General features: G+C 48.5%; 1 protein-coding gene across 2 annotated transcripts in view; it reads left to right on the forward strand.

Moving 5' to 3' along the window:
• Positions 1-21,657, forward strand: part of emilin1a (elastin microfibril interfacer 1a) — a 32,996-nt gene extending 11,339 nt beyond the window's left edge. The window contains exons 2-12 of one of the 2 annotated variants that reach the window (XM_083934358.1): positions 7,009-7,125; positions 10,372-10,577; positions 11,739-11,838; positions 12,321-12,429; positions 13,327-13,503; positions 14,102-15,382; positions 16,893-17,307; positions 17,784-17,909; positions 18,066-18,083; positions 18,186-18,320; positions 18,925-21,657. In XM_083934358.1, coding sequence (XP_083790484.1) covers positions 7,009-7,125; positions 10,372-10,577; positions 11,739-11,838; positions 12,321-12,429; positions 13,327-13,503; positions 14,102-15,382; positions 16,893-17,307; positions 17,784-17,909; positions 18,066-18,083; positions 18,186-18,320; positions 18,925-19,244 — 3,004 coding nt within the window. In that variant the 3' untranslated portion in view covers positions 19,245-21,657. Of the gene's footprint in view, positions 1-7,008; positions 7,126-10,371; positions 10,578-11,738; positions 11,839-12,320; positions 12,430-13,326; positions 13,504-14,101; positions 15,383-16,892; positions 17,308-17,783; positions 17,928-18,065; positions 18,084-18,185; positions 18,321-18,924 lie in introns of both variants that reach the window. The other variant, XM_083934359.1, reaches the window with a different exon arrangement.
• The last annotated feature ends 2,739 nt before the right edge of the window (positions 21,658-24,396 follow it).

The raw sequence follows: 24,396 nt of genomic DNA on the forward strand, positions 1-24,396 counted from the left end.
ACACACATTCACACACACAAACACACGCACACACACACACACACACACTACACTAACAATAATGCAGGCACATAAACACACAAAGACTTTGGATACATGCACAAAAACACATTATGGGACAATACATAAACACACACACACACTCTCACACAGACACACAGACACACACACACACACACACGCACACTACGCTAACACTTAGTCATCCTGCTACTAGTATAAAGGCTCCTCTTATTTACTGGAGCAGCCCACGATGGAAAGATGGAAAATGAAGCACCGCGGAGGGTGCTCCGTACAGTCAGTGTGGCTGCTCGGAGGCTGCGGAGGGGGAGTTGTGTGTGTGCGTGTGCATGAATATGTGTGTCCTCATCTGTGTCTGTGTCCTGTTTATTTATATAAAACACGGTGCCTGTTCCTCATCAGCGGAGACAGGGTGTGAACGCTGCCAACTTTATGTTTTATCTGCTGTGTGTGTGACCCTGGGAGACAGTACGGCAGGATGATGGACCGGCAGGACTGTCCCACTGAGCCACAGTGACAAAAACAACACGGTGGAACTACAGGGGGAAGAGACGGAGCTGTTGTGATTTATCGCCGCTGTCTCAGTTTACACGCTGTCTATCCCTTCTGTACCGGTCCTGATGGAGATGTTAGATTTCTCCGAAACCTTGAATCCAACACACACAGTACGGTACAGCAGACCACAGATAACCCAGCGGTCCCTCACAGGGCCTAATGCAATAAGAGTCGCTGCAAGACTCTGGAAGAGCAAGAGGGGAAAGACAGATGTTTGCTCTCAGATGTACGGTGGCAGAGTTTCTCTCCCAGCTCTGATAGAGACATTAAATGCAACGTAACCGACCACAGAAGAGGGGAGGACAACGTAGCACGATTCAATGCACAGCCAGAGGGGGGGGGGGGGGGGGGGGGGTGGAGCGCTGTGAACGACCACAACTGTTTGGAAAGGGACTCAGGAGCTGTTTGGGCGCATGAACACTGTGTGATTCCAGCCAAATGACTTTCACTTCTGCTCCACTTGGTGTTGACGTCAGGCTGAGCTGAACCCCCCCCCCCCCCCCCCCAGCGCCTGAAATTAGATTTAACTTCAGATCAGCTCAAAGCAACATGATACACCGTGCATAAACAGGTTACAGGGGAAAGCTTTTTGCACAAGCTACTTATTTGCAATCGGTGCTGTTTCTTTTTAATGAAGCTCGGACTTCAAGACTTTTGCAGACACCTCTTTTGCAGAAACACAACCACACGTCACTGGCCTACACATGCTACACAGTGTATGATCACCACACATGTGTTGCATCCTCAAGCAGACATGACTTCGTCTCTTCCATTTGGCCACTTTTATTCACCTCAGTCCAAAGTTATCGTGGTTTTACACCAAGGAAGACAACCGGCACGCGCCTCAACGCGACACAAGGGCCGTAATACACGCCGTGACTCCACTGTTGTTTCCCTACGCTCCACCGCGCACATTCATGACGTCACGTCTGAACTCTGACCTCTACTAAGTGACATTAATCAGGATTATATTTGGCATATTAACAAAGTATAGCTTCTGTTTAAACCTCATCTCATCTTCAGCCTCTTATCCGGGGTCGGGTCTCAGGGGCAGCAGCTTTAGCAGGGGACCCCAAACTTCCCTTTCCCGGGCCACATTAACCAGCTCTAACTGGGGGATCCTGAGGCGTTCCCAGGCCAGTGTGGAGATCTAATCTCTCCACCTGGTCCTGGGTCTTCCCCGAGGCCTCCTCCCAGCTGGACGTCGCAACACATGCAGTAAAGTGCAGCATGGATCACACTGAGACACGCAGGGAACCTTTCTTTTTTTAATCAATCATTTTAGAATAATGATGATTTAGGGCCTTTTTGAAATCATGTGATTATGATATGCTTTTAAATCTCATCAGGCGTGTTTACATTTAGGTCAAATGTGGCCCCTGGCAAAGTTACAGGGCACCCCCCCCCCCCCCCCCTCTCAAATGTCTTCTCATGCGTCCCGTCTCCATTTCAAAGAAGGACCCCAGAGGGATTTTACGAGACACCGGGGTGACGTCTCAGACTGACTGGGCTTTGATCGTTGGGTAATCATTGATACACCAGAGCCACGTCGACTTCTCTCTCCAAGTGAGAAAAATAGAAAAGCAGCAGTTTGAATATTCTCGTTGACATTCAGACGGTTTAATGAGCACTTCAAGATCCGATTATTCAAATGTATGTCGTTCAAGAAAGTCGATGAAACAAAGAGTTTGTTATCATTTTGACATTTAAGGTGGCTCGTATCACCAGCTTTTTCCAGGGGAGACAAAAGTCGACAGGGCCAACAGAAGCCCGGTCAAATGGCCTTTAGGGCGAGGGGCACCCGCGTTATTGAGTATTGGTATTCGACTGTAGTGAAAACGCCACTATTGAAGCATTGTAAGTGGGTATCGGGCCGTTCAGTCTGACGTAGCACCACCACCCTTTCAAAATAAAATATCCGGGTCCAAACGCTCCGTTGAAACAAAACAGACACAACGGCAGAACATGTGAACAATGACGATCACCTCTTTGGTCACTCTAAGGGCGTGATCACACTATCCTCCCGGACCACGACCCGGACTTTAGGGTACTTGTCCCCCCTCCCTCTCCCCCCGCGCCCCAGCCCGGTTTGTACTCACACTACCTGGGCCTCGGCCAATGCTTCTTGCTGTCCATACGGCATCACACTGTAACACGTCACACGCATTGATCGCGTGTGTGTGGCTTTGTTTCCAGATCTTTCCGTAGACCTCAGAGTTTTTGTGCGTCTTGTCGACTGTTTTTGAATCTTTTCATCGACCAAATCTGCAGTAAACACTCCACCTCCACATCACACCAACATGAACCTTTCACCGCCATTGTTGTTGTTGTTAAATGTCCGCGCATGGTCCGTCCTTCTATTTACATGTCCGAACAGGCGGACATAACGCTACTGCCATAGGGCTCGTGCTCGTGCTCGTACACGTGCGCGCTCGTGCTCGTACATGTGCAAGCGGCTCCGCTAAAGCCCACCTCTTTCAAGCGGGCCGTGGCGGCCCAGCTGGCCCCAGTTGAGCGCGGAGCGGGTGCGCTCACACTGCTTAAAGGTACTAGACTTTAGCTGAAAAAATGGTTTTGGCCGCGGCCAAAAGGACAGTGTGATCACGCTCTTAGACTCTTTTTCATCCATAAGAAAGAGTTCAAAGGACAACATAAATGTCATCTTACCTCTTTCGTATGGCTGAAAAAGACGCTACAAATGGCTAGTACTAATCTATGTAGCTAGCTAAGCACCACTAGGGGAAAGTGAGGAAATGTATATGACTTGGGTCGACCAACTCTTTAAATTGACTCTGACTCTGAGTTAATTCGTCCTGTTTTCACTTTCCCACGTCGTACAGTAGCAACAGGAACAGGAGGTCGTACGGTGCGGGGGAGCATCCAAACATGATGAACTCTCTCCGTCCGTCTGACGAGCTCTGGAATGAAGGGGAGGATCACGACTCGGGCGAACAGGGGAGAGGCGTAGTCACACGGAGGGCGAGGAAAAGCAAATGGAAAGTGTTAATAAACAGGAAGAGACGCAGGTGGAGAGGGGTGAGATGTGTGGAAAGAGAGACACACAGACGCGGGACAAAGGGATATAAAACGAGGTAGACAGAGAGAGAGGGACAGAGACAGACGGACAGATGTGATGACAGACAGAGTGAGCATGAAGGAACTCCTTGTACGCTCCGACTTTTATCCGTAAACCCTTCAGAGCTGCTCCTCCGACGACGAATGTGAGGGTGACACTAATTGGGCATAATAAGCACCGGGGATGTGGCCGTGGAGGGGGATTGTGGGTAATGTGAAAATGATGATGGAAAGCGACTGAAGGACGTCTGTGTCTTAAATCTACCTGCAGTTGTTATCAAGAGAGGGATCTTAGGGTCGAAGGAGGTCAGAGGGAGGAGGACACGGAGAGTCTGTCCCTTTGAACTCGACTTTAAGACGTTCTTGTGTTGATGAGGGCGTCGTTGTCGTCTGGAGTCATTTTGGAGAGCCAGGGTTACGCACAAGTTCAACCTGAGTTAACTTTAAAATAGTTTTACCTCTGACCTGTGACTGTTCCTAGTGTTTTGTTGCTCCAGTTTCCCGTTTCCCTGTCGACCTGTGACTGTTCCTAGTGTTTTGTTGCCCGTTTCCCTGTCGACCTGTGACTGTTCCTAGTGTTTTGTTGCCCGTTTCCCTGTCGACCTGTGACTGTTCCTAGTGTTTTGTTGCCCGTCTCCCTGTCGACCTGTGACTGTTCCTACTGTTTTGTTGTTCCAGTTGCTCGTCTCCCTGTCGATCTGTGACTGTTCCTAGTGTTTTGTTGCTCCAGTTGCTCGTCTCCCTGTCGACCTGTGACTGTTCCTAGTGTTTTGTTGTTCCAGTTGCTCGTTTCCCTGTCGACCTGTGACTGTTCCTAGTGTTTTGTTGTTCCAGTTGCCCGTCTCCCTGTCGACCTGTGACTGTTCCTGGTGTTTTGTTGCCCGTCTCCCTGTCGACCTGTGACTGTTCCTAGTGTTTTGTTGCCCGTCTCTCTGTCGACCTGTGACTGTTCCTAGTGTTTTGTTGCTCCAGTTGCCCGTCTCCCTGTCGACCTGTGACTGTTCCTGGTGTTTTGTTGCCCGTCTCCCTGTCGACCTGTGACTGTTCCTAGTGTTTTGTTGCTCCAGTTGCTCGTCTCCCTGTCGACCTGTGACTGTCCCTAGTGTTTTGTTGCTCCAGTTGCTCGTTTCCCTGTCGACCTGTGACTGTTCCTGGTGTTTTGTTGCCCGTCTCCCTGTCGACCTGTGACTGTTCCTAGTGTTTTGTTGCTCCAGTTGCCCGTCTCCCTGTCGACCTGTGACTGTTCCTAGTGTTTTGTTGCCCGTCTCCCTGTCGACCTGTGACTGTTCCTAGTGTTTTGTTGCTCCAGTTGCTCGTTTCCCTGTCGACCTGTGACTGTTCCTAGTGTTTTGTTGCTCCAGTTGTCTCCCAGCGTACCTCCCTCCTGTGCTCATTCCCCGTGACCACTTTTCCCCAGTCCTCTCCGTGTTTCCCCTTCGTTCTCTGTTCTCTTTTTGTTAATTAAGTTGACTCCTGAGTTCGTGTCTGCATTCGGGTCCAATCCTCCGTGTTTTCCCCGTCACCGCTCGTGACACAACGCGGATTAATTACCAAGAGCAACAAAGTCACGCATGTAAATGTTCCAGATTTAGCCACGCAGGCTCATTTTCACCTGCAGCCCCCGGCAGGTTAATGACATTTAAGAAAACATTAAAAACCAGAAAGAAATGCAGCACAAAAACACACACACACGAGAACAATGTTACAAAAAACAGTGTGTCCAGCACACACAAACATAAAAACGCTCTCACACACTCACACACCGGCGCTCCCTGAAGAGGAATGAGGATAAAAGGAGTCTTCAAAATAAAAATGTGCATCATAAAACACATTTAAATACACGAGCATTTAAACACAGAGGGGGGAAAGCACCGTGTACAGACGAGGAGGAGCGCTGGTGCACAAACTACAAGTAAAGACAAAGTAAAGTGCATTAATCCAGATTATGGCAGCGTGTGTGATTTTGGAATATCCATTGTTTTATAGATTTGGAAAAGGATTTCAAAGATGTGGCGTCAGCTGTTTTTCCAAAAACTCACGTAGCACTGTGAGACGGGCCGAGTTAGCGACGAGCTGGGGGACGTGGTGAAGCATTTAGCAGCTGTGAGCGAGACTGTTCCCCCAGGAGCTGGTGGAGAGCGTAAAAGCACTTCAATTGGAGTGAATATTCCACTTACAGTCGCCAAGACACGACTTCAGATATAAGCTAATGTTGCTCCGTGTCTGTGTGAGAAAGCTGTTAGCTGCTAACGTGCTCACTGTGTGCGACTCATGTGGCCCAAAAAACCCGAGGATAAAGGTTTTAAAGGGAACTAGAAACATGTTTTAAATGAATTCATGTGGTTCCTGCGCTCCCAGACGGTCTACACTCACAAACTCCAATTTACAGTGTGGAAGAATGAATTGAGGGGCAACACGGTGGGGTGGTGGTTAGCTCTGTCGCCTCACAGCAAGAGGGATCCTGGTTTGAATCCCCGCTGGGGCCTTTCTGTGTGGAGTTTGCATGTTCTCCCCGTGTCTGCGTGGGTTTTCTCCGGGTTCTCCGGTTTCCTCCCACAGTCCAAAGACGTGCAGGTGTTCGGTTCATTGATGACTCTAAATCACCCGTAGGTGTGAATGGTTGTCTGTCTCTGTTCGTCTCTATGTGTCCTGTGATAGACCGCCTCACGCCTGATGTCAGCTGTTATCGTGACCGGCCTAGCGTCATCCGCTTCATACCCTTACGCCTGCCCTCATTGAAACGACTGGAGGCGGCGAGTTACTGTGCGGTTGTGTGAAAACAGAGAGTTAAACCCCTGCAGGAGAGGAGGTTATACCTCAAGTGCTAACCCACGATATATACAGTAGACATTATAGTCTGTTACCTTTAATACAAATGATTCTTTGTAGCTCACGGAGCCACTTTTAGCTCCATGTTTTGGCTTTCCAGCTGTGTGTGCGTGTGCGTGTTTGTGTGTGTGTGTGCGTGTGTGCGTGTGTGTGTGTGCGTGTGTGCCTGTGTGTGTGTGTGTTGCTTGGTGCTGAGTTGGGGAGGCATACAATGGAAGTCATTGTTGAACTCACGCCGTTATCCTGAACTGATCTGACGTTTGCACCAGCGGACGATTTCTCTTGAATGTTGCACAGAATAATAATAATCAGAGTTTGAGATTTTGATCTGGAGCCTCAAAGTCAAACAAGGGACCAGATTTTTGATTATTATTTCTCCAAATCTCTCATCTGTGCAGCAGTAGAGTGTATACAGAATGAGAATGTGTGTGTGTGTGTGTGTGTGTGTGTGTGTGTCAACGCCCGACTCTAAACTTCCAGTCAACTGCCAGTCATCTCAGAGTTATTCATTTGTCATTTCCTTCACAGGAACTGGTGTGCGTACGTGGTGACACGCACTGTGAGCTGCGTGATGGAGGACGGGGTGGAGACGTACATCAAACCCGACTACCAGCGCTGCACCTGGGGCCAATGTCCTCGAGTTGCGTAAGTATCTATGGCCTCTCTTCTTTCCTATTTCCTCTCATTCTCTCTGTTCCCTGAATCTAATCTGTATCCAATCGTGCTCCTCCGACTTCCTGTCCTCTGTTCCAAAGACGTTTGTATCCCCGATCCATCCGTCTTCTCCCCCGGTTTCCTGTCTGTGGATACTGAATCATTCTGCTGCTTCTTTTCGTTTACCCAGGAGAGTCTGGTCAGGAGGGTGTCTGGTTGTGTCTAGACTTGTGTGTAGCCAGAACATCACTACAGACAAAACTTAGAAACCATCTTGTAATGGGATCGCACCCAGGCCCCTTCCTTTACCCCTTTCTTTCAGCGCCCTAGCTCGAACCACACCCATCTTTGTACTTGGCCTTCGTTTTGGTTTCCACGACACATGTGAAAGTGCTGTGACTGTATCTCGCACAGGGGCCGCTGTTGGTCCTTGACTTGGTCCTCAGGAACTTCAAGCCTCAGGGCTCCCTCCCACTGTTCCTCCGTCCCGTTCCCCGTGCTTTAGGGTCCTTGTCCCCCCCTCCAGGCCCGTTTGTACTCACACTATCTGGGCCTCGGAGAATGCTTCTTGCTGCCTATACGTCATCACGCCGTAACACGTCACACGCATTGATGACGTCATGGCGATGCGTGGCTTTGTTTCCAAATCTTTCCGTAGACCTCAGAGTTTTTGTGCGTCTTGTCCGACTGTCCGCTGGTGACCAAATGTGTCCACGGCATGGATGTATGAAAAATGGTGGCACAGTGATTACAGCAGTCGCCCCACGTAAAGAGGCTGAAGGTCCTCGAGGCAGCGGCCGCAGGTTCGGCTCCGACCTGCTGCATGTCTCCCCTCTCTCTCTCACCCACTTCCTGTCTGTCCTGCATAATAAAAGGCCCGTTCTCTCAACTTGATCCAATCGTCCTCGCCTACGACAGTTGCCATCTTGTCAGATTTTGACTCTGCCATTGATGATATACCTGACGTAAACTTCTGCAACATTAATATCACAGCCTGGGAGCTACGCTAACAGAACATGTTACTAGATAAACAGGAGTGGGAGGTTTTTCTTCTCATGCTGCTGCAGAGGTTTGCTGTTATTTTCAGCAGCATTAGTGGTTAAAAAAGACCTTTGAATGCCTTCACCCTACTGCCCCGAGCTAATCACTGTTAGCCACGACTGACTGTTAGCAACTCTCCTGGATTTCTCCTTTAATAGTTGTTACACCCAAAAAAAGGAGTGTATTTACCAAGAAAGACCCTGATTTTACGCCAGGATTTCACTTTGATATTCAGAACATTATACAGCAGCAAACAAATATCTACTCTGTAAAGATATTGTGGAGTAATGACCAATAACTGGAGTTCCCCCACCTGCCAAATCCCACTTTAACCCCAGATTACAGCTCAGTGTTTGACTGGTTAATCCAAGCAAAGCGGTCCTGGTCTCAATCTCCCACACTCCTGTAGAGACTGCAGAGCTACGGTATGCGTGGTGCAGACCTGCGGATATTCAATACCACAAATACTGAAGAAAATGTTGAATGACTGGTCCAAATGTGTATATTGTGCTCACAAGACAACATTAATCAAGCGCCCCTGATGTTATTCCTCTTTTGAAGTTTTCACCATGTAGTCCGACCCCGGCCCGCCTGATCCCCGTGTCTGCCAGGGGCCGCGGCCTAAACCCGGGCTATGCTAAGAATGACGCCGACAGGGGTTCCAGGCACCGCAGTCGTCTCCCCTACCCTGTAAAAACAATCTCTTCTTCTTACTCTGTCTTTCTTTTTACGACTCTCCTCCGTTCTTACTCTTCCTCCAACTCCTTCTCCCACCTCTCCTCTCTCCAGACCCTGTTTTTGTTTTTCCTTCTGAGAGTGCGTCTGATCCCCTTTTCTCACGCTCTCAGAGCCCAAAGCTGGAACATGAAGTCTTTATTATGGCGCAGAAAAGGCTCTGTGATACCTACAGTGATGTTTGTGGGTTGGCATAAAGCGGAGCAACCTGCTAAACGTCCACGGTCGAGGCTCGTTAATGCGCCATAAATCTTTAGCGAGACTTCCGGCCAATTCGGGGTCTATTTATTGCATTGTTACTGTAACAGGGAGTCCCTTCAGTGGCAGAGCTGAATGACACATTAATGATAAAACTGCCGAAGAGCTTTCCAAATAAAACGTTTATATTTTTTTCAGATGACTCGGCTCAGAGCAGGAAATTAAGATTGAGTTCCTTTGGAAAATGGGACAGGAATAACATTTCAAGTTTACAAAGCGCTCTTAAGCCCATCCATCATCAGTGGATGATTCAGAGCCTTTTCCCAGACATCCAAGGATTCAGAGCACATTAATATCAACAGTGTACTGTGGTGGTGTTCAACACAGGGTTCAGGGGCCGCTGTTGGTCCTTGACACAGACTTTAAGCCTTAGGGCGCCCTCCCACTGTGCGTCCGTCCTGTGCCCCGTGCTTTAGGGTCCTTGTCCCCCCCTCCAGGCCCGTTTGTACTCACACTACCTGGGCCTCGGAGAATGCTTCTTGCTGCCTATACGTCATCACGCCGTAACACGTCACACGCATTGATGACGTCATGGCGATGCGTGGCTTTGTTTCCAGATCTTTCCGTAGACCTCTGAGTTTTTGTGCGTCTTGTCGACTGTTTTTGAATCTTTTCATCGACCAAATCTGCAGTAAACACTCCACCTCCGCATCACACCAACGTGAACCTTTCACCGCCATTGTTTGAAATGTCCGCGCATGGTCCCTCCTTCTTTTTTCTACGTCCCAACAGGCGCACAGGAAATGACCTCAGAACCGCCGTAGGCCTCGTGCTCGTACACGTGTGCACACTCGTGCTCGTACACGTGCAAACGTGCTTTACTAAAGCCCACCTCTCCCAAACGGGCCGTGGACGACAAGCGTGCGAAGCTAGGCGCGGTACGGTTGCACTCACACTGGTCAAACGAACTAGACTTTAGCCGTGAAACCTGTTTTGGCACGGTACGGATGGACAGTGTGAGTGCGCCCTTAGTGTCAATTGAGCTCAAGTCGCAAATTAGTCTGAAGAGTCTGATGTTTGGGTGGTTTACCGTCTATGTTCAATCCTAGTTTAGTGCACTAGAATGCTAACATGCTAATTAGCACTAAACACAAAGTACAGATGGGAATGTCAGGTACGTATGTAAGTGATACTTCTGATACAGTGTTTCAGAATAAAAGTCCAGATGAGATTTAACATCTAAAATTCCGGTTTCACCCACAGCTACCGGACGTACAGGAGGCCGAGGTATAAGGTAGCGTACAAGATGGTGACAGAAATGGAGTGGAAGTGCTGCCATGGTTACTCTGGTGAAGACTGCCACGACGGTCCAAAGGGAACCACCGACACTCAGGTCAACGGGGGGCGACCCCGCGTCACGCAGACGGGCTACAACGCCGGGGGCGGACAGAGAGGAGAAGGCCGAGATGGTGAGGAGGCTCTGAGAGATTCAGACGGCATCTTCTTAACACTGATGGCGTTATTTTATCTTAGTCTTCACTTTAAAGGGTCAGTTCAGCCAAATCATTTACTACTCCAGTCTTCTTATTTCATTAAGCAACATTGCAACATTCCTACGTCGTTCCTGTGGTCAAAGAAAGTCCAGAAATATTGGTAAACACAAAAACTATTGTGCTTAAACTCTAAATTCATATTCTGAAATAGTATCAAAACTGCAAAAGCATATTTTGTTTTTGTCAAATAACAATGAATGTATGAACTTTAGATAGATCTAGATAGATAGATAGATGGATAAACGGACAGACGGACGGACGGACGATAGATAGATGGATGGATAGATAAATTTATAAATGGATAGATAGATAGATAGATAGATAGATAGATAGATAGATAGATAGATAGATAGATAGATGGATAGACGGATAGATAGAGGGATAGATAGATAGATGGATGGATGGATAGATGGCGTTCTTTAACGCAGCGAGGTTGAAGGAGTCTGCTGCTGAAGCTGCTCTGAAGCTCGTCCAGGGTTTCATGGAGGGGACGAGAGACATCGTCCATGAGCATCCTGTGCTCCACCACCTCCTCCAGGGTGACAACAACAGACCCGGCCGTCTTTATGAGTTTGTTCAGTGTGTTCGCGTCTTTTGCTTTGATGCCCGCACCCCAGGACACCACAGAAGAAGAAGATGGGGCAGCTATATGATACATAACTAAAAAAACAGCTGGAAAACAAACAAAAAAAATCAAAAAAAGTTTGTAATTGAACCCAATCTCCCCGTAAAAACGGCTGACAGAGCTTGTAACATAAGCAAACACCCCCCCGACTCACTAATGACCTTTCTCCAGTGTTGAAAGCAACGACGGAAACACAAATAAAGAAATATGTCAATTTAAATTGAAGCAGAATTGTTTAAAGTTTGTCAGGAAATGTCAGGATGTAACCGTTCCTCACAGTAAGCCGATTGAGAAAAGGGTCGTTTCTGGGTCTTTAACGACTGTGTCCGTACGTCTCAAGGGTTTCTGCTTCAGTCCTGCTTAAGTTAAGTTTGTTTATTAAGCAGTAACTATAATAATAAACTCCACATTTCCTCTCTCATATGGGCTGCATTCCTTTCCTCTGCCTCCAGGTGACAGTGAGAAGATCCGACAGCTGGAGGAGACGATCCGCGGTCTCACCAAAGACCTCCACAACGTGCAGACCACCATCAACGGCATAAACCAGAGGCTGTACGTTAACGTATTCAGTACATCGTGTGCATGTTTTATCTTAGGGAGCGTGTTCACCTGCACAACCAAGTCCTGTTTACAGTTAGGAAACCCAGGTTTGTGGTACGGATCAGCCCGTACGCTGGGGAATGTAGAGAACGCTGCGTCGTTTCATGTTTAATGTAGTTTATGTGAGCGGTTCGGTTAATTGAGAGAGGATACGCGTGTTTATTAACGCATATACAGACATGTGGGGAGGGTAGGAAGACATAAATAGTTAATCCTCAACAAGAACTTAATAGGATGCTACATAAATACACAGAATTAGCTAAATCTTGACTAAACACGTCCTTTTCCACGCAACAATTTCCTGTGTTTAGGATACGTTTTCTCATGAAGCAGTATGGCAGGTCGTTCGTCCTCCACTTTGATGTCATATACGGTGTCATGTGTGTTTATGTTGTGCCAAAACCTGAGGAAATCCCAATTCTTCTTCTGCGTAGGCCCGGTCTGAATGGGGCGAGTGTCCCTGCTGATTCAGCGCAGCCACACATGAAGGAAACCATCAACAGCATCCAGACGAAGCTGGACCACCTCTACAACAGGACACAGGTAAACAGTATATAGGTACAGTATATGGGTTGATAGGGGCAACTGTGGCTCAGTGGAAGAGTGGGTGGTCCTCCATTTCAGAGATCGGCAGTTCGATCAGCCCAGCTCCCCCGGTCCACATGTTGAAGTGTCCTTGGGCAAGACACTGAACCCTGAATTGCTCCCCGTGCTGTGCATGGGTGTGTGAATGTGGTGTGAATGGTTAGATTAGATGGTCTGTAGATGTCCATCACCATCAGTGTGAATGTCTGCGTGAACGGGTGAATGTGACAAGTAGTATGAAAGCGTCTTGAGTAGGCAGAAGACTAGAAAGACGCTTTATATGTACGGTTTTATTAAACTAACTACATTAATCTAATAACTCCCGCCGTAAAGGGTGTGTCACACTCAGCCTCGGACATCCGATCACTGTCATCCACTTGTTTAATTGCATTAGCTTTCCTTTACACACATGCTAAGCTAACTAGCACCTGAACAGTAACCGTGCCGTTCGCCAGGTAATCAACTGAAATGACACAAAATAAACCAAAACACGATATTAATGACACGAACATATTATCTACTGTATAATCCGCATACACGAACATTCATTCATTCATTCATTCATCTTCAGCCTCTTGTCCCTGTTGGGGTCGTGGGGGGCTGGAGCCGATCCCAGCTGACATGCTTTTAATATCCAACATAAGGTGTCATCACATTACATCTCTCAACAGCTCAGCTTCACCAGTCAAAACAACAGCATGAATACAGGACACATAGGGGTCCGCCCCACATGACCTAAAGACCACAAGAGGTCGCTATGACGCTACAACAAACGTGGGATAACTCCACAGTAGATATTTCTACTTTATACTCAGCATTTAAATACAAGATTCAACTTGACGTTTGCTTCCTCAGGTCCATGACCAGACTCTGCTCACCATCAACAACCACCTGGTGAATGGAGGGGGCAACGAACTGGACGGAGCGGCCAAAGGAGGAGAGGGACCCGGGGGGAACCAGCTGAACACCCTGAAGGAGGAGATTCTGACGGAGCTGGAGCGAAGGGTGTCTCTGTCCTGCTCCTCCTGTCAGGTGAAGCTCATCACTTTTTAAACGTCACCCTGTGTGATGCCTAGTTGTAGTTTGTGTTTTCAATGAACCAAACACCTGCATGTCTTTGGACTGTGGGAGGAAACCGGAGAACCCGGAGAAAACCCACGCAGACACGGGGACAACATGCAAACTCCACACAGAAGGGCCCCAGCCGGGATTCAAACCAGGAGCCCTCTTGCTTTGAGGCGACAGGGTTGTTAAAAAAGAAAATGATTAAAAAAGGGAACTATGCCAAACACAACTGAGGTTAGGATTAAATAAACAATCTTTATTTTGTGTGGATTGAGTTTTTATTTGCATGTGTTTGGGCTCAAACCTGGGGCCCCTGGGCACAAACACATAAAAGGACCCCCCACCCCAGTACCCCCGACCCCCGGCTGCTCACAGTGGTTTTGCATCCTTTTGATGTTTTAATTATGTTGCGGTTAATGGTTAAAAACACTTAAACTCATATCGTTCATAGAGGAGATGAAAACAGGCTGTAAACCCGATACTACTCACCACAAAATTATTACAAAATGCTTGAAACGATTGTTTTAAAACAGTACCTTCAACTTCACTTTACTGTTTCCTCCAGGCTGGCGTGGAGGACCTGAGGCGCCAACAGCAAGAGGACAGGGATCGGATCCAAGCTCTGGAGAAGCTGCTCAGCTCCATGGACCAGCACCTGAGGCAGAGCCTGGACGTCTCCCGCAGTGAGACCCAACGCTCCCAAGCCTGCTGCAACACAGTCACCGAGCTGGAGAAGAGGCTCTCCGGTCTAGAAGTCCGCGTCACCTCCACAGCCAACAAATGTGACACGGTTAAAGGGCGGCTGGATAAGGAGCTAGCCGGGACCGGTGGAGGAAAGGGAAGAGTGACGGAAGACAGGTTGAATGGCAGACTGAGAGAACTGGAGAAGAGGGTGAATAACACGGTGAGGAAGACGGAGCAGAGGTGCACCAACACCGGGAACAACGTGAAAGACAACGTCCAGAGAGACGTCACACAGCTGCGCAACACGGTCCTCGGTCAGCTGGATGACCACAGCTTCAAGATCGGCAAGATAGAGCTGGACGTGTCCGTTCTCGGAGATACGGTCACTGACCACAGTCGGCGTTTGAGTCAGGTGGAAAACATCACAACCTTCCTAGACAGAAGGCTGACATCTATTACGAAACTGTGCAATGAGACCTGCGGGCCTAACGGTAAAGGCAGTAAGAAGACCGATGACACTGTGAAAACCTTAGAGTGGAGAGTCGTGGCCAATCAAGAGGACATCAAGAAGTTTAACACCAAGATAAAGGATCTGTCCGTGTCAGGGGACTCGCTGATTGACAGAGTGATCAACTTAACAGACAACGTCAACAAGATAATCGCCGTGACGGGAGAGAGCGGCGAGCATTTCAACCGGATCGTCACAGAGGTGGAAACCTTGGGTCGGGACTTCGAGGACTGTTCTGTCTGCAGCAGTATAGAGGAAGACCTGCGCCTGCTTAGCAACTCCACCGAGAGGGGCCTCAGCGAGTGCCAGGCAGAACTAACAGATCTGCGGAGAAAGGTCGACTCGGGAGAATCTGTCTGCTCTCAGGTGTGCTCCAACCTTCAGGAGGAGGTGGGTCGACTCAGGGAGGAGGTGGAGGAGTGTACTGGACAGTGTACAACCAACATGAACGATCTGAAGAAACGCCTGGACGGTCACGGGGCCCATAGTGGAAAATTAGGAGGGGATCTGAAGTCCATCCAAGGAGAGCTGGCTGGGGTCATGGTCACATTTAACTCCATCAACGCCACCCTGAAGGGCCTGGGGAGGACTGTACAGACACACGGGGACACGCTGACGGATCTGACCAACACCAAGGACAACATCATCTCTGAGGTGAGGTACACAACCAACTAACTGACCTCTGTTTCAGAACACTGTGTCTATTGTGCTAAAGGTAGTACCATATTACATCATCATTCCCAGGAAATGTCCTTGGAAATGATTTGAACGTATAGATTTATTTCATTGGACATGAAGGTACTGTTTCAGAGCCTTCTCCATGCTGCCAGGGATTTAATTCTGCTGAGAAATGAATTAAATGGTGGTGGTTTTTGGCTCTGAATATACAGTAAACTCGTCTCAGGTTGCTAAAACCCCCAAAGCTCCCAGACAAAACACTGAGGACATGACTTCAGTAGCCTCAATGTTAGCTACTGCCCTGCTAAAGAGGTAAAGAGGTTCAGTATTTCTCAATAAAACTAGACCTTTGCACACCAAATGCATTGCTTTGAGCTAAATGCTAACATCAGTATGCTAACAAACTCAAAACAATATGGCTAAAATACTGATGCTACTAATGTTTACCATCTAAGAGAGCTGAGCCGGAAGGCAAAGCTCTGGATCTACCGCTCAGTCCTGGTTCCTACCCTCACCTGTGGTCATGAAAGCTGGGTCAGGACCCAAAGAACCAGGTCCAGGTCCAAGCGTGTGAAATGTGTTTCCTCAAGAGGGGGGCTGGAGTCTCCCTTAGAGAGAGGGGGAGAAGTTCAGCATCCGTGAGGAACTCGGAGTAGAGCCGCTGCTCCTTTGCGTTGAAAGGAGCCAGTTGAGGTGGTTCAGGATCATCTGGTAAGGATGAACCCTGGGCGCCTCCCTAGGGAGGTGTTCCAGGCACGTCCAGCTGGGAGGAGGCCTCGGGGAAGACCCAGGACCAGGTGGAGAGATTAGATCTCCACACTGACCTGGGAACGCCTCAGGATCCCCCAGTTAGAGCTGGTTAATGTGGCCCGGGAAAGGGAAGTTTGGGGTCCCCTGCTAAAGCTGCTGCCCCCGAGACCCGACCCCGGATAAGAGGCTGAAGATGAGATGAGATGAAATGAGATCTGGCTAAAAAACAAAAAAGTCATTGGTTTCGGTGTGGCCATGCTACTAGTGTGGCTAAAAAAAGCTTTTTAAAAATCCCACGACCCCTCAGATTTATCTTGCGACCCATTTGGGGGTCCCAAGGCCCAGGTTGGGAAGCACTGGCTGTCCAATAATACATAGAACTAGCCCCTCATAATGAAACAGGGACGATCAAAGTACCATTATGATAATTATGATGGTTATGTGATGGTGATCATCTGTGTGTTGTTTTATTAAACTCTACATGTTGAAACAAAACATTTCGTTATGGACTTTATAAACAACACTATGTCAATCAAACATGCCTCGTGGTTGTCTTGGCAACAGTGTTTTGACATAATATTGTTATAGTTAGGAAAATATTTGAGCATCCTGATAATATGCTTACATATTTTCGTGTGTATAAGATACCATAGGAAAATAAAGGGTTGAAAAAAGTATATTTACAGTAGAACAATCCAAAACACACACATTAACAAGCATCTACGTTCTCTAATAGGTGGACAAGCTGCAGAAGGAGCTGACGGAGCACGTCGATGACTCGCAGATTCAATTCGGCAGTCTTGGAAAGGAGATCCAAATAATTAGGAGCAACTTTGTGACGGAGGTGGGGGAGTGCCGGCGGTCCAGCGATGGCCTGGAGACGAGACTCTCCAAACTGGAGGGAGTGTGCGGACGCTTGGATTCCTTTTCCGACAGCCTGGAGAGGATCAGGGAGGGCCTGAACCGACATGTGTCTGGGCTCTGGAGCTGCGTTAATGGGATCAATGTCACGCTAACGTCTCAAGGAGATCTTATCAACAATATCCAGAACGTCCAGCTGGAGAACGTCCACTCCGACATACACAGACTGAACTCTTCAGTGGTGGACTTGGTCGAGGAGTTCCACAGTTTCATAGAGCAAGACTTCATGGGTGAGTCGCAGAGGACAGAGGGCATGGGATTGGAGTTTTTTGGACGAGAGATAGCGCTCGGTCGAAGGGAGGCAAGGTCCAAAGAAAGAATCCAGGCTGTCACCCTGAGAAACATTCACTTTAAGAGTCTTATAGTCTGTGATCTGTCTGAGAGAGTTTTAGTAAACACGAGGGCGAAAGGCACATCCTGAGGCATTCAGTCATTTATCTTCAACCACATGTCCCTGACGGGGTCGCCGTTGGGGTGGGGGCTGGAGCCGATCCCAGCTGACATCAGGCGCGAGGCGGGGTCCACCCTGGCCAGGACGCCAGTCTATCACAGGACACATAGAGACGAACAGAGACAGACACTTCATGTTAAATGTCTTAGGCTGTTTTAAGAGTTCTAGAGAAACCCCAACTGGTAAAAAGTAAAAAGTTTTTCCTGAGGGTATTTCCCAGCTGTGATGTCTCATTAAAATATTCTTTTCCCCCAGGTCCACCGGGTCTACCGGGCCCCCGTGGAGAGAAAGGCGAGCGTGGAACCCAAGGTCCTGTAGGACCCCAAGGGAGGCTGGGACCTCCAGGTAGAGAGGGCAAGCAGGGACTAGCTGGACCCCCGGGTAAAGACAACAACCTTTGTCTTTGAATTGTTTGATTACACTTATACAAGCTTATATCTTGGATCTTCCTTTCTGCGTGTGTACTGTGGATACATCTAAAGAATGATATTGTTGAACGAGGAACTGACTGTTTTTATCTTTCTCCTTATTTCTCAGGTCTCAGAGGGGAACAGGGTATGTGTTGCTCTCACTAAGCAGTAGAGATAAGAAGCAGTCATTACTGTTGGATCTTTATTTCATACTAACTCCTCCTCTCTGTCCCTCCACCCTGATCAGGTCCTGCAGGGTCAGATGCCCATGTGCCACGCCTTTCTTTCTCTGCTGCACTGACCCGTCCGATGAGGAGCGCGGGAACTATAGTGTTCAACGAAATCTTTGTCAATGAAAATAACGTCTACAATCCCAGAACAGGTGAGCTTCGGATTGGCTGGAATTTGAACAGTTGCCTGTAGATCAGTACCCTCTGTTTTGTTAGATCCCCTCCAGGAAAAGTAGGTATTTCGTGTAAATTCAAAGTGTCGGTTCGCCCAAGCTAACAGCGTGGAGGCAAAGCTCAGAAAGGAAACAACATGTGGGTAAAGGAGATTTTCCCTTTGTGTTTAACGTGAATTTACGGATCAAAGGCCCAATTTCAGGAGCCCGGTCCATATTCAACAGAAGGATCCAGAGAACAAAGAGTTAGTGAGCGGCTCGCTCCATAGCTGCTCATCTCATCCGTGGAAGCCTCCATGTTGGTTACACTCAACAGTCTCTTCTGTTTCACTTCAATCCACCAAAGAAACCAACGCTGATTGGTTCGGTCGCTTGGTCAAACGTCTCCAAAGTTACCAGACTGATCTGCGATTAAAATACAATCGAGCTCAGAGATCAGGATGGTCTCAAGCGCGGCTAATATTGACCTCCAACACTCATGAAAATTGCTTAGCAAAAAAGGATTCAAGCAACCCTTTGGTTTGCTTCATCACAGCAGAAACACAACGTTAAGTCTAACGTGTCCCTTGCTTCCATCCTCCAGGTTACTTCACAGCTCCGGTGAGTGGGAAATACTTCTTCAGCGGCATCCTTACAGGTCACAAGAACATGAAGATCGAGGCTGTGTTGTCCAAGTCCAACACCGGTGTGGCCCGAGTGGACTCGGCTGGGTATCAGCCCGAAGGCCTGGAGAAGCCCATGGCAGAGGCCAAGCACATCCCCGGAGCTCTGGCTGTCTTCAACATCATCCTGCCGATGGAGGCGGGGGACACGGTCTGTATCGACCTGGTCACCGGCAAACTGGCCTACTCCTCTGAACCGCTGACCATCTTCAGTGGGATGCTGCTGTACGAGACAGTCTGAGCAGAGGAAGGCTCGTTGTGATCAGTCTCTCTGGGTGAAACTCTCAGCCACAAAGCATCTGATTTATCTGCTGGAGTGTAAGAGACGGAGCCGCGCGCTGAACAGTCAAAGAGACCGAGATAACTGGACTGGATTCATTCAGCTAACAGAAAGATACTTTACATATTTTACCTTCTGTGCTAAGAAGACGGCACAAAACAATGCTACTCAACCACAATCATCCATCGTCTGTTTCACAGTATTTGTGCAAAGAGTCATTGCGTTTTTTATTCTGTCTGTAAGAAAAAGCCACTGCGGGGTTATCCTATAAGTCCATATTTGATGCCGTTCTATAAACTTGAATTCTTCACCGATCACAGCAAGAAAACCCTGAGATTTACTGAGATAAAGGTAAGATTCAGGCTGCAGGGCCTTTGGTTTCTGTGTGTGTGTGACCCACCCAAAGCATATCAAATGTTCAGAGGTGATTGCACCCTGGTTTTTTTCCATTCCTAAAGTAGTTTCTGTTCTTCATGCTCGCAGTTTCACTTTCCACCACAGGAAAATTCCCAGAAACAAAACTCTGAATGCCAATTGTCTTGGAAAACATGCAGAGGGATGTAGGCGGAGGAGGGGGGGGGGGGGGGGGGGGGCGCAGTCCAAACCGCTATTCTTTAGAAGGAAATGCGCGAATGAACTCACTGACAGTTAATTCGATAAACCACAGGATTTTATAAATCATACAACAGCAAAACAATAAGACCATTTTAGGACATTAGCAATGCCCGGAAACACGAGGGGAGGGAGGAGAAGGGCGGCTACGGGGAAGAATAAGGGATCCTTCTCTCTGTCCTAATAAGGACCATCTAACGTTATGAAGCTGTTACTATCGTTCCATCTCACAGTGGGATTTCTGTGTGTTGTGTTACAAAAACAAATAATGAAGTTAAACCCTTGTCTCTATGCTACAAATCCCCTTCTCTTTCATGAACACACACACTTCCTGTCTTTAGAAGTCTAATTAAAATGCCCCCAGAGAAACTATGTGCATGTGATCACGTCTGTAGATATTTTTAAATGGATTTTTAAAAGGAATATTGCACATTTCCTGCAGAGCAGTTGGGCAACACATTGCATTTTATATACTTTATGATGGAAGTAATATTTGGATTACCGTATTTTCCGCACCATAAGGCGCACCTTCAATGAATGTCTTATTTTGAAGCTTTCTTCATATATAAGGTCACCACATTATAAGGCGCATAGAACAGACGCTACAGTGGAGGCTGGGGTCACGTTAAGGACCGCCTCTAAACTCATTGATGTTAAGTTAGCGTGCTAGCGCTGTTGCCTTCAGTGGAACAGTGATCGTACGGACTCTTCTACTCGCTGCTCTCTGTTCAACAACCCACTGTTGGAGTTTGTCCTCCAGCTGCAGCCGTCTCGCTCTGTTCCCTCTAAACCATGGGTGTCAAAGTCAAGGCCCGTGGGCCAGATCTGGCCCGCAAATGAATGATCTTGGCCCCCGGGATATTTGATTAGTATTAGAACCGGCCCGCACGCCACAGCCGCCTGCTGGTGTTTTTCACGCACCAAAACTACATTACCCAAAATGCAACGGTAGTGCGCAAACTCACTGCAGCGCCGCAAGTGGGTTCATTATTCATCAGCATTCAGAACATTGAACCAGTCCGGCCCTCGGCTTGTAGCAAATTTGTTTTTTTGGCCCTCTGATGTACTTGACTTTGACATCCCTGCTCTAAACTCTGTTTAGTCTTCTTTACTTGCCGCAGGTCGTCTTGTTGCTTCCTCCACTTCGGCACCATTGATTGGTTCATGTTCAACTCTCTGGCTGCTGCTCTATTCCCGTGTTCTACTGCGTGACTAATGGCCTTGAGTGTAAACTCTGCGTCGTAAGCGTGTCTCTTAACAGGAGCCATTTTGGGCTCTTTACACAAACACACACATGGAAATGAAACGGCACGCTTCACGCAGTCGTATATCTCAACATGCACCGCGCGTTACTTCTTCAACGGGGGGAAATAGAGTCGGCAGCTGCTCACCGTAGTTGGAGACCTGTTTTGGCTCAATATTGGTCCATATATAAGGAGCACCGCATTATAAGGAGCACCGGGTTATTTTGAGACATTTGAAGGTTTTTAGGTGCGCCTATAGTGCGGAAAATACGGTGATATCAGCATTTTGGGGTTTGCTCACGGTGCCTATTCTGTCACATCTTCCTCTCAGTGTTCGGTGTGGGAATGTACTTTTATACGTGTCTGTGCATTTTATAACCTTGAAGGAATGTAAATATTTTTCAGCGGTTTCGCCCGTATATTTTTATGAGTTACCACTTCACTTTGCAAGGTATTGTATGTGTTTTGTATGTTTTTACCACAACTGTGCCTCAAATACAGACACGCAGTTTTACACAGCTGATGTCAGCGGTCTCACGTTCATCTGGGTCTGTTTTCCTTTCATGACGGAGTGTGTGCCAGGTTTTTTACACACTCTTCAGCCTCTTTTAGACTCATTTAATCTGCCGCTTTCTTGGCTTTCATAAATACACACAGCTGGGTTGACTTCTTATTTCTGGCTCCTACTTAAACCTCTCACATTTCTATCTCCTGACCTTAGAGGGCTAATTTTAGCTGCAGACTTAAAGGAGGTGGCTTTCTTATGCTGCACTGCAGCGACACCCTGTGTTCAGTCTCGTTACCTGCTACGACCCGGCTCATGGGGAAAAGAGAAAGCAACATAAACCTGAATGTTTTTGGTGAAATAAAAAGTTAAAAGGAGCCAGTTGAGGTGGTTCAGGATCATCTAGTAAGGATGAACCCTGGGCGCCTCCCTAGGGAGGTGTTCCAGGCACGTCCAGCTGGGAGGAGGCCTCGGGGAAGACCCAGGACCAGGTGGAGAGATTAGATCTCCACACTGGGAAAAGGGCACGTTGGATGCTGCTCAACTCACAGAAATAAATATAATTTAAGGAGGTCGCTCCAAAATGAGGGATAACTACGAGCCACTTGCAAAAATAACGACTCAACGTCAACAATAATCAGAAAATATAAAATAAGCAGCACCCTCTCAAACCTGGTGCCTCTAACATCAAGATACTACAGGTGTCAGGTTGGTGTCTGTAAACCCCTACACACACACACACACACACACACACACACACACACACACACAAACACACACACACACACACACACACACACACACACACACACACACACACACACACACACACAGTTGGTCAAAGACAAAAGGGCCAAAATCACAGCGAGGGCACCTATTAAAGCAGAGGGACGGTCTGGAAGGTGGTAGGTGGTTGGAGGAGATCGCCGCACCAATCAAATCACCAGCAGAACCAGGAAGTAGGCAGGTAGGTGGTCGGAGGAGATTGCCTGACGCCAAACCAATCAAATCACCGGCAGAACCAGGAAGTAGGCAGGCAGGTGGTTGGAGAAGATCGCCAGACGCCGCACCAATCAAATCACCGGCAGAACCAGGAAGTAGGCGGGTAGGTGGTTGGAGAAGATTGCCAGACGCCGCACCAATCAAATCACCAGCAGAACCAGGAAGTAGGCAGGTAGGTGGTTGGAGGAGATTGCCTGACGCCGCACCAATCAAATCACCGGCAGAACCAGGAAGTAGGCAGGTAGGAGGTTGGAGAAGATCGCCAGACGCCGCACCAATCAAATCACCGGCAGAACCAGGAAGTAGGCGGGTAGGTGGTTGGAGAAGATTGCCAGACGCCGCACCAATCAAATCACCAGCAGAACCAGGAAGTAGGCAGGTAGGTGGTTGGAGGAGATTGCCCGACGCCGCACCAATCAAATCACCAGCAGAACCAGGAAGTAGGCAGGTAGGTGGTCGGAGGAGATTGCCTGACGCCAAACCAATCAAATCACCGGCAGAACCAGGAAGTAGGCAGGCAGGTGGTTGGAGAAGATCGCCAGACGCCGCACCAATCAAATCACCGGCAGAACCAGGAAGTAGGCGGGTAGGTGGTTGGAGAAGATTGCCAGACGCCGCACCAATCAAATCACCAGCAGAACCAGGAAGTAGGCAGGTAGGTGGTTGGAGGAGATTGCCTGACGCCGCACCAATCAAATCACCGGCAGAACCAGGAAGTAGGCAGGTAGGTGGTTGGGGGAGATTGCCCGACGCCGCACCAATCAAATCACCTGCAGAACCAGGAAGTAGGCAGGTAGGTGGTTGGAGATCGCCAGACGCCGCACCAATCAAATCACCGGCAGAACCAGGAAGTAGGCAGGTAGGTGGTTGGAGGAGAATGCCAGACGCCGCACCAATCAAATTACCGGGAGAACCAGGAAGTAGGCGGGTAGGTGGTCGGAGGAGAATGCCAGATGCCGCACCAATCAAATCCCCGGCAGAACCAGGAAGTAGGCAGGTCTCGTACCAGCCAATCCTCGGCAAGGGATCCCACATCCTGCTTAGCCCGACGTAGATGCACAACACAGATACATGTAGATACCGGAGGAGGCCGTAACATTACCACCATAGCTGTGACGCCGCTGCTGCTGCCGTAGAAGAACCGTAAAAACTTAAAGGCCTTGGAAGTGGACTCTCACTTGTCCTCCATTATTTGCACGTTCATGAGCCGCCTATTAACGGAAACGACAGGTGTCTTTATGAAGCACGCTGAGGAGCTGCCATTCCACTGTCACTCACACAAACACAAACAAAGTCATCCCCATGTAAAGTGATCCATGCACCGGCAGTCAAGGGGAACGAACCGGTAATTCTACCTGGGCCACTTAAGGAAGACGCACGATCAGAGGGGAGGTAGAGACTGTGGTTATGCAGGTAGGTCAGCGTGGACCAGGGCTGCAGATCCCATGGCAGGATCGGGGGGGGGGGGGTTGCCTGTATGTAACTCATACCATGCCCCATAAATCACTGCTTCATCGAGGCCGTATCATCCAAAAAGTGCTGCACATGGAACCATTTACTGTGCTTTCCTCCTCCTCCTCCTTCTTCTTCTCCTCTTCTTCTTGTTCTTCTTCTTGTTCTTCTTCTCCTCCTCCTCCTCATCCTCCTTCTCCTCCTCCTCCTCCTCCTCCTCCTCCTCCTCCTCCTCATCCTCCTTCTCCTCCTCCTCCTCCTCCTCCTCCTCCTCCTCTTCCTCCTCCTCCTTCTCCTC

The sequence above is a fragment of the Echiichthys vipera genome (assembly GCF_963691815.1).
Source record: "Echiichthys vipera genome assembly, chromosome: 19".
Classification (NCBI taxonomy): domain Eukaryota; kingdom Metazoa; phylum Chordata; class Actinopteri; order Perciformes; family Trachinidae; genus Echiichthys; species Echiichthys vipera.